General features: G+C 37.0%; 1 protein-coding gene and 1 long non-coding RNA gene across 3 annotated transcripts; both read right to left on the bottom strand.

Moving 5' to 3' along the window:
- Nucleotides 1–460: 460 nt before the first annotated feature.
- Nucleotides 461–3,585, bottom strand: LOC103998227 (uncharacterized). 2 transcript variants are annotated; one of them, XM_065135708.1, is made up of 2 exons: nt 3,422–3,585; nt 461–1,202 (listed from the first exon to the last, which is right to left on the bottom strand). In XM_065135708.1, the coding sequence occupies exon 2, from the start codon at nt 1,170–1,172 to the stop codon at nt 801–803; it is 372 nt and encodes a 123-aa protein (XP_064991780.1). In that variant the 5' UTR covers nt 1,173–1,202; nt 3,422–3,585; the 3' UTR covers nt 461–800. The 2 variants fall into 2 exon arrangements, with proteins under 2 accessions (XP_064991780.1, XP_009417922.2); XM_009419647.3 differs by having other exon boundaries at nt 461–1,235; nt 3,422–3,583.
- Nucleotides 3,586–4,955: 1,370 nt separating this feature from the next.
- Nucleotides 4,956–10,017, bottom strand: LOC103998236 (uncharacterized). Its single transcript, XR_010493299.1, has 3 exons — nt 9,878–10,017; nt 5,379–5,576; nt 4,956–5,182 (listed from the first exon to the last, which is right to left on the bottom strand). It is a non-coding gene; the product is annotated as an uncharacterized LOC103998236 (long non-coding RNA).
- Between the last annotated feature and the right edge of the window lie 291 nt (nt 10,018–10,308).

Genomic DNA, 10,308 nt, shown 5'->3' with positions numbered 1-10,308 from the left:
CGACATTGAGGAACTGGCAACTCCAAAAAAGCTTCACCAATGAATAAAAATCAGACTCATGAAAAAGCATATTTAAACACATAATATTTAGACTCCTGATCAACATCAATGTACCGCAACAGTGTTGGTCATTCATATATCAAAGCTAAAGCCGGTTGACTTACACATATGTTGCTTTCCTGAACATGAATGAATGCTAAGCCACCAGAATAGTATTTTGGATGTCTACTGCTTAGTCATGCAAAGATATGCCAATTTAACAGTGCTTAACTATAACATACCCTGGTTTGCAGGTCAATCAGCTGACACTGGTATCTCTCCTTTTGCCCCACACATTTTTTTCCTCCACTATGCTGCAGTGTTAAGTTGCAGCTTGGCTTGAAGCGCAAGAGGCCCGAACATTCCAAATAAGCAACGACAAACATGCAATGATTGAAACAAGAACTGCATTGCGGTCTCGTGAATAAATAGTAAGACTCCGATGAACAAAAACAAGAACATATACAAGTTCAAGGGCAGTTCGAAGAGCTGAAGAGCATAACACAGGAATGACAGATTGAGCAGAACAAAGATCAACTATTCACATACAATTAGAGACTTGACAAAATGCAATGCATTTCAGAATGAAACAGTCACCAAAGAAAGTTCTCGGCATGGTTTGTGAGATGATAGCGTGCCTTAATCCAGACCAGGAGCTTCACAGGCAGCAGAAGTAATGAAAGCATTTGTTTGGAGCACACCAGCCACCAAGCAGATAACAAAATCTTTTATTTTCTTTTAGTAGCACACAACCCTGTCCTTCATTTATTAAGTGATAGGAGCGACATCTGCTCATCTATGGAGCATTCTACATGGCAAGAAGATCGGCACCTGGCAGGAATCAGGATAAGCCCAAGACATCGCTGTTCCATTGGTGATGAAGAAGACTGGCGAACGCTACGATACTCCACAGCATCCTGAAGGATGATGTTGCCTTGTTTGTCAATACAATGAAATACACCCAAAAAGAACCGTCCATCACTGACCCCCACAAGCATCCGACGAAAGAGAAGTTTCCTTAAACGTGCCACTAATGGTGAGCCATCACCACCAGAGTTCCCTGACACTAATGAGTCAGAGTGGACATCTTGCATGATTGGAGGACTCGAGGATGATCCTGGTCCTCCTTCCATCGTCTAAGAATGTTCGTCCTCTTATGAAGGCTGACGAGAAAATACTGGAAGACTTCAATGTGCCTGTTGAAAGGGGAAAAAGGATAAGATTTTTTGGTCTAAAGTAAATAAAACATTACTGTCTGTCAATGTATAAAGTGGCTAACAACATGTTGTCAGAGTATCCAGACTCATGATAGACATCTGATCCAGAAGACTAGGAGTCACAATATTCTGGACATCAATGTAAACCTTCAAAATCAACATTATCCATGTCCTTTATTAGAATTATAATTAGAATTAGAATTTAGGGCCGGTTGTTTACCCTAAATAGGACAGGGCATTGGCAATGAGAAATACGTAGACCACCCTCTCTCCCCTCCTTTTTGCGCCTGTCTATCCTACCCCTTCTCTTTTTTCCACTTGGTGGGGGGTCTGGTAAAATAGGTTTTATTATTTTTTTAATGAATTCTATTGTTACATGATGCCTCTTTTTCAAAGTTTTTCCATATAAGTACCGCTCATCGACTCATGTTCCTAATGTACAATAGTAATTTGAAGTTTATAGCTCGATATCTATCGTTACACTTCGTAGTCAAATTTGATCACTAAGCCTCCTGAATCTCCATATAAGTCACTAAATGCAATCATGTATAATAAAGTTGTATTAGAATCATTGGTTATTGTACGAAATCATATGGGTGTTTATTTTATTTTATTTTCAATGATAAATAGGAAGAGATGAGACTTAGCAACTTCAAATGCAAGAGCCAAGTTTTGAAAATCCCCAAGACCAAAATAAACAACTTGAATAAGATTGTGAGAAATTATGTATCAAGGATTTATGAATAGCAATGCTATTGTTGGAAGGGTCATTAACATGAATTGAACTTCTAACTTTTCAAAATAATATGAATACATCATCACCTGGCTGTATCAACTAGAACTCAATAAATGATGGAACGAATGCATTAAATCTTTTATGTGGCTACCAGCTAGCTAGGCCACCATTGGAATTTAGGAAAGATCCATCACCAAGGTCACTAACACATTGGACAACCATGATGGGGCAGCATGGAAGTAAGGGGAATGAAGAAAACTAGTGCACTTCTTTGATGTGAAGTTTAGAGAAAAGATAAAACTTTGTTCCACAATTACGATGTAAGAAGAAGAGAAAGGAAGGACTGGCATTGTCAACTGGAGCTGGAAACTAGAGAATGAAACAAAATTTATTATGAAGAAGTAAAGATGAATACATTTATGCAGGAAAATAGCAATTATGTCACATGATTGAAGTTTTGAGATTGGCATCCTCACATATTTTCAGACTTGTGACAATACTCAATAAAAAGTGTCCTTACAAGTCTCAAGACATGAGCAAATCTAGAATGACTCAAAAATAATCTTCTGATAAAACACAGGTTAAAACCAGGGTACAGAACGAAGTAAATTAGGAATAATAAATCTCACAAATTATTCTCCTTGAAAGCTGTTCACCAATCAGATCAGTAAAAAAAACCGTTAGGGTAGACTTTGATTACGAATCCTGTTACCAATCTTCAGATTAAAAGTTGTTTTCTCATCATTATGCAACCACAGGTAACTACTTCTTTCAGTCGACAACACTTGGTTTTCATCAGGAATAAGAAATCTCACACATTTGTCCCTTATACTATGTTAACCAATCAGATTGGAGAAACAATCAAATCCACGCCTAACCAATTCCATGGATCAATCAATTCCAACAAAATTTCTTATTTACGCATTCAGACTTTTGGACAGATCAGATGTAGCATGGTTTAAGGTAAAAGTGGAGAAGGAACAGACGTAACGAAACAGGCATGCAATGGCTTGCCTAAACCAATCGTATGTGCTGGTATATAAACAAGTGTATGAACAGAATTAAAGAGAAGGAGAACTCATGATGAATTTGCATGATCTCACATCAATTACCAGGCTAGACAAGCTCAACTTCTAACAGGATGACAGCCGAAGATTTCTATGCAATTGATTGAACCGACACACAACTAAGAGAGAGAGGGAGGAAGTAATTTTCTCTGTGGAAATCAAAACAACAACACTATCGGAGGGTCCACATGAAAAGGCTGTGTGGTTCTGCGAGATTTAAATATGTGAAGGATCATCTGTTTTACCTAAGCAAGCATTAGAGAGGGGAGGGGAGGAGAGGACAAAACAGGGGAGGGAATGAGAGAAGAGACAAGAGGAGAGGGGGAAGGAGAATGGGGGGAAGAGACGGGAGACAGAAGTACCTGCGAGAGGAGGCGACAACGGCAGTGAGAGGCGGTGGGTTGTGGCTTGCGGCCAGGAGGAGGAGGTTCGGCCGGCGATGTCGGCAGCCGCAGCAGAGGAAATGTTAGGGCTCGCACGTCGCCTGGCTTCCCGTGCACGCCGCTTCTCCTGATGATTTTTTTTGATCTTTTCTTTTTTGTGTCTTTAATAAGCTCATCGAGTCGACTCGGACCGATTGTACCGAGTCGAATCACGAGTCAACCCGAGCTCAATTAACGCCGAGCTGACTCATTGGATTGGTGTGGGCCGTATGATCGAACGATCCCACGGTCCAGATCGCAAGTTTGTTTCTTCGCGGTAGATTCATGAAGAACGCACGGACGAACTGAGAACTTCTTTGTGTCTTATGTTGATGTATGTGACTATGACAACATTCCTAGGATTGGGTTTCAGAAGCGAGTGATGCAAACATATGCAAGAGGAGCATCATAAAGATAATTGTTTACTTTGATGACGACCGCAGAGTTACATATTATATAATGATTTATCTATAATTACACTTAACAACTCAAAATAGTTTCATAAAAGACTAATAATATTAAGTTATTTTTTTTTAAGAAAATCAATTTTAAATAAGTTTCTCATAGCATAATATAATCCAAATATTACAAAAATAATTCTTCGGTTACTCCTCGGGACTAAATAGAGTAAATAATAATAATTAGATAATTTATAATATAATGATATGAATGTTAGCACAAAAGCACGTCATAAATCACATAAATTGATGGTTTTTATGAATAACAAGAAATATCATCACAAAAACCTGTATGTCATGTATAATTTATTATATGATTTAAACATAAGCAACAATGATAAATAGTAAGAAAAAAAACATGTAATATTCTCATAAATCCTAATCACATTGGTACATACACATGACATGAAATATCTTACCTTACTTGAGAAACAAAACACATCACAATACAGCTAAAAGAATAATCAAATCTTTGGCAATAAATAAAAAGTAAAAGGAATAGAATAAACAAGAAAAACTAACACCTTTGCTAGGTACTACTATAGGTTTCTATCTTTTTTTTTTCTTTCTTAAAGGCATTACTAGGTCTATTTGGCACATTGGTTGCATAAGTTCAAATATTAAGGAAATAAATCAAATATTCATGCTTTATGTGGATTTTTTTTTTTTGATAGAATTTGACTTGATTAACATGAAACATGCTGCTTTTGGGACTTTATTATGTAGGAACCATTAAGATTCTAAGTGACAAAATACTGCCACAAGCAATGTCTCCCTTATTCATTTAAACATAAATCATATTCGAAATATGCAGAAACCATATTTGCAAAGCTAAGTTAGCTAACTAGAATCTATAAAAAATTATCAGATGTGGTCTCAAATTTAAGGGTTGATGGTTGGAGATCACATCTGATAATTTTTATAGGAGGAGCAACAGTTTCTGATGGAGGGAGGAGTCTGATGCAACACCTCAATGAGCAATGTGTTGTTGTTTGCTAGTCTACCCATAACTGATCTGCACAAATTGTAACACACTGCTATTTCCAGCAATTTAGCAAAATTGAAATAAGAGTCCTCCATCCATGTTTCCTGTTTTTTGCCTACATAATATTGATACACACAATAATGATCCAACGATAGTATCTGTTCATTAAAACAAACTTTTTTCCTCACAGCCCCAACTGAGATCACCGGGTGGTCGTTGCTCCAGCAGCAGCATTCAACCACAGCAAAGCCACTTCCGCTACATCAAATTAATAAAGAGGCTAGTGAATTATTGAAAGAATCAGTGAGCTTGTGTTATACGACACACACGAAAGCAGGAAAAGGAGGCTTTAAGCTAGCATGATTTCCAGATTGTGGAGCTTTTATGATTTTGTAATCAAGTCACAATGATTCCAGAGATCAGCTGCGATAAAAAATAAAAGACAGTGACATACACTTTTTCTTGGATACTGGTAGGTGTCATCTGCTTGTAGACCTCCTACATCTCTTTTCGGTGTTGCTGTGGGTGTGCCTGAGTTACCACCCGTCTTTTTTTCATCTCGGGCCTTGTTGAATATAACAGTGTACCCTTCAGCTGAGGCAGGATTATTGACATCCCACTCTCCAAACTTGGGCAGTGGTTGAGCTGTCTCCTGATGCACTCAAAAAACATAAATCTCGAGGACCATAGTCAGCTATGGAAAACCAAAACTGCCAATAGGCGAGACAACAGAAGCAGCAGAAACAATTAACCAGCAATTAGTAGTTAATTTTCTGCAGAAGATTGTACTACAAAATGTACATGAAATGACAAAAGTGAAGAAGTTCAGTCATATTAATCTTATAACAAAAAAACAACAAGCTGTACGTTCCCAACAATCTAGAGGCTATATGGTTTCTTTTTTCTGCTGTTTAGGGAAACATGACTAGTCCAACAAAAAGCAATCAGATCTATTTTAATTTTGTTGTCGAAAACAAATATTACAACTTCCTCAATCTCTCCTTACTATATTAATCTAATTGATTTGTCTTTTCTCGCTGCTGCATCTTTAGGTCTTTTTTTAACGTGTCTACATCATCTTATAGATGAATTTATCTCATTTTATCCTCTATTGTTCATAAATTAAACATTTCTTATTCTTTTTCTATAACCTGTCATCTACCTTGAAGTCCTTATATCAGCAATTAATGTCAGCAAGAATGTAGCTTGGGTGCTGTTGATAATAGCTGATTTTTCAGCATAAAAATGACGACATGGTATGAGATTAAAGCATATGTTGAATACATTGCCGATTCAGAGCAATCTAGAGTTACATAACTTATCAGAAACACTGCATACAGGTACAACAAAATTCACCAATTCTGTTGATACAAATGCACGCACTGTGTCATTAATCATTCTCCTTCTCCAAAAAAGAAGCTTTTCTTTTGCAAACAGTTTATCCTTTTCTTCCTCAATTAAATTTCTATTTTCCCTTGTTCACTCGAGTACTTGAAACTTGAAAGCATAACAATCCTCCTCATAAAGAAGTTTAAAGTAATTATTTACTTAATGCATGGTGATCCTCCTTGTAAGAGAAGCATAACAAAAGTAAAGTATGAGAAGAAAAGGAGCACAAACTTTTCAACCAATTGAAATGTGGAGGATCAGACATTCATTACTTTTGATACAAGATTTATTAACAAGTGGCCTAGCAGATATATTTTGCATTACACATGGGCTTCAGAATTTCCTCAGCTACATATCAAGTATAGATGGATAAAGTACATGCAGAAGGATTTCTACGTGTTATAGTCACGATTTGATTACAAGATACTCGGCTAAACGTGAGGAACATTTACATCTCTGTAACATTTGCAAGAATTTGGATCAGTTAATTTGCCTAGACATTAATATTACGAACTTGAGTGAGCAATTCCAAAAGTTCCTCAACTCCATCTGACTGAGAATAGTAGAATACGACCTCTTAAACGAATAATTTTATCCGGGTCTGGTACTTTTGTCTTCAGGCGCAGTGGAACTATCTTATGGACAAACATGCTAGCTTCCTTCTTGGTAATTCTTAAAACAGGTAAAGACAAGAAATTATCATCTGTTCATGATGCAACTGGTTTCTATAAAATGAACAGACCGGCTTATACAGGCTAATCCTAGACAAGTTAGTGTATATGATACAAGCACCTCTGAAATTAAGTTTCAATTACAATAATCAGCACACAAAACAGTGTGCAATATAAACAAGTGACATGTCTGATTTTCTAATAACTAATCAACCATAATATTAAATGATTTGAAAATATTCTAAAAAATCACAGAATAAAGAAAAATATTCAGTATAAAATTACTTTAAGAACAAGAGTTGGTTTCTTAAGTCACAACAGATTTCATGATATTGCTTCCTACATTCCTCCTACGATTTACCTGCAAAATGGTTCTAAACTATATTAATATATGATTCGGTATAAGATGATAATTTCAACCAAGACCAGAAATAATATTACTTTCAGGATTGTGTTGTTGGCTCAATTTGGAATGTCCTTGGCAAGTAACTTGACGGTGCTCAATGCAAGAGTGGGTGCTTGGTAGGACGAGACCATGTATGGAGGGATGAAAAAATGTGGTGTTTAGTCATATTTTTCATATGATACAAAAATTTTGCATTTATGTAGCATTGCCTTCGTGTAAAGACGGATTTTAGTGTCCAAAGATAAAGACGTAGCTTCTATAGCTAGATCACATAAAATATGTAATATGGTCACCATATTGATTCAAAGCACTTTGTCGGAAACACTAATAAGAATATTGATGGCAGCCAACACAGAAAAGGAAGCTACTAAAATCGAGTTGACTTTCTGGTTGCAATTGTGATCATAGTGAGCATGAGAGAAGTATTATTATCAACAGTCAGATAGTATGGTATGAAAAACTCTAAGCTATATATCTTATGACATTATTACTTGCCAATGTTTAACTTTTGTAACTACCTTATTGTATAGATAGGTGCCTCTTGCTATGCAGAACCTTATACTGTCTCCTGATGTTCTTTTCAGTTTTCACTAATGCTAATTAATGCTTCTTTGATTAGAAACAACATGATCTCGCATTTAAGAAAAACATATACATTATATGTGCTGAGCAAGCAGTCCCCAGCAGTATAAAGCTTATTTGAAGAGGTTTTGCACCTCCTAGCTTTTTGTATGAACCTCAGTTGATATAGGTTCAGGTAAACTTCAGAAAAAAACAGTATACAGCTTATCATATTTCATTACACAGTTAAGTGTAAAGGGAAATGACAGTAAATTCCATGGTGTATATCCACAAAACTAACTAATTGCAGTTTTATAGAGAATTGTAAAACTTGTTAATGTCTTTGAAAGCAAGAAGGATATGATGAAAATCTGAGAAGTGCAGAACAACAAACTGGCTGATCAGATTGTGGACATCTGATAAGTCATATATGGAAAGAAAGGTCGATTATGTTGTTGTGAACAAGAGTTCCTAAAAGATGAGTTTTCATGCTATAGGAGATGCGAATAGTTAATCGTTATGGGGTGACAGATGTAAGAAAGTCCAGCTTAGAGAATGCCCAAGTCCACATCAAGGAACTGAACTGGTTGATGCCCCAGGAGAAGATGGTGTTGTATGAGAAGGGATGATAATTACAGAGTTAAGCTGTCTTTCTTCATAATTAAAGCTACAGTTGGATTAGTAACAAATCATCCAATTGCTGCTAGGACTAATAAATGTTGGACAAAACAACAATAACAACAAGAAGTTGTAAAGTTGCAATTATTTGGATCAGCTACGTAGATCCTTTTTCACCATAAAGATTTTGGACAATCTGACCCCTAATTCAATAAAGAAGAAAGAGACGATAAATGGTACCCTACAGGTGAGTAAGTCCAGTTAAAAGAGAATAACAGAGGAGCAAACAAAGAGAAAAAGAGAAAGGGAGTGGGAACAAAGAGGAGAGAAGGAAAGAATGCTAATGTTTGACATACATCTTAATTTGCACATGCATTAGCATTTGCTTTGAAAGTGATAATGTCTGTTTCCTATTTAATATTTAAAAAGTTCATAAATTGTTTTGACAATAGTGAAAATCAGCCTGCAATAATTGTAATCTGCCTTTAAGTGAATCACATATATTTTGATACTTTCTATGGCTTGTTATGTTAATATTTTCATCCAGAGTGAGGTTAAGACTATTTCACCCTTAGAATTTCTCCAAAATAAGAGAAATATTTAACGAGCAATATCATGGAGCTTACAATCAGGTTCTGAACTGGAAACTAAATAATGAACCTTATCTAGCATATTTCTTCTCCGGATTGAACCAATTCAATCATCAAAAGACAATTCAGAAAGTTACACTTCGTTTAAGCACTTAGGTTACTAGTATTCGCTTTAGTCACCCAAATTTGAAGTCTCGAATAAATTTAAAAAAAAAATCATTCTCACATAAACTGGTCATGCTTGTACAGATTTCGGAATCCTAAAACAGTTCCTATGACCTGGATAAGCAATTAAGACAACTGGAATTCATCGGAGGTTCTAAGTCAACAAGGAACGCAAATGACAATGAACAAAAAATCATATTTTCCAAAACACGTAATCACCCAAAAAATCGACTTCCATATAAGTACAAGACCAAGCAAGTTGCATAAACTACCAAATCTAGATACAACACTTTCGACTCCCACACCATTCAGTCAATCCCCAAAAGGGATCAGTCCCCAAACGTAATCCACATCTCCCAAACTTTCCCAGAACTTACTGAATTTTCAGGACCATTTCAATCAAAATTCGATCGATCGATCGATTTCAAAGAACAGCGAGGGCGTTTCAAGTTCCGAGGACTCCCGATTGTCTGAACGAATCAGATTTCTCGGAATCGTACAGTCGATGAGCAAAGAAATCACGGAAAAGTTGGAGGAGTAGAAGATCGCTTACCGAGGACATGATGGACGAGATCGGAAGCGGGGAAGCCCAAGAGATCGGTCGAGGCAAGGAGAACAGAGGGAACCTGGGGTGACTTCCTCTCTCTCTCTCTCCCCCCTCTTTTTATGTGAAGACCGAATAATATCTGGTTCCATCCTTCGTCCGAACGTGCAAACAATACATCTGTGGGCCCTAACTGGTCCCACGCTGCTTCGCCAATCACGAAACTGGTAGAATCGTTGCTGCTCACTTCCGGACACGGGATCCCGTCTCCCCATCTCCCGTTTCCTCCAACCATGTAACTCGTCGTCGCCGTGTCACGGCGCCTGTCTCAGCCGTTGGATCGACCGTTCTCGCCTTAATGATTTGTAAATGTCCGAATCCAACGGCGGAAGCTCGAGCCCCTCTATGTGGGCTCCAACTCTCAAACTGTCAACCTTACC

This window comes from Musa acuminata, chromosome BXJ3-1 (genome assembly GCF_036884655.1).
Source record: "Musa acuminata AAA Group cultivar baxijiao chromosome BXJ3-1, Cavendish_Baxijiao_AAA, whole genome shotgun sequence".
NCBI lineage: Eukaryota > Viridiplantae > Streptophyta > Magnoliopsida > Zingiberales > Musaceae > Musa > Musa acuminata.
The sequence above is the reverse complement of the archived record's forward strand: the minus strand, read 5'-3'. Positions and strand labels throughout refer to the sequence as shown.

Bases quoted from the DNA above. Each gene is read 5' to 3' on its own strand.
- LOC103998227 (XM_065135708.1), bottom strand. From the start codon at position 1,172: ATGGAAGGAGGACCAGGATCATCCTCGAGTCCTCCAATCATGCAAGAT.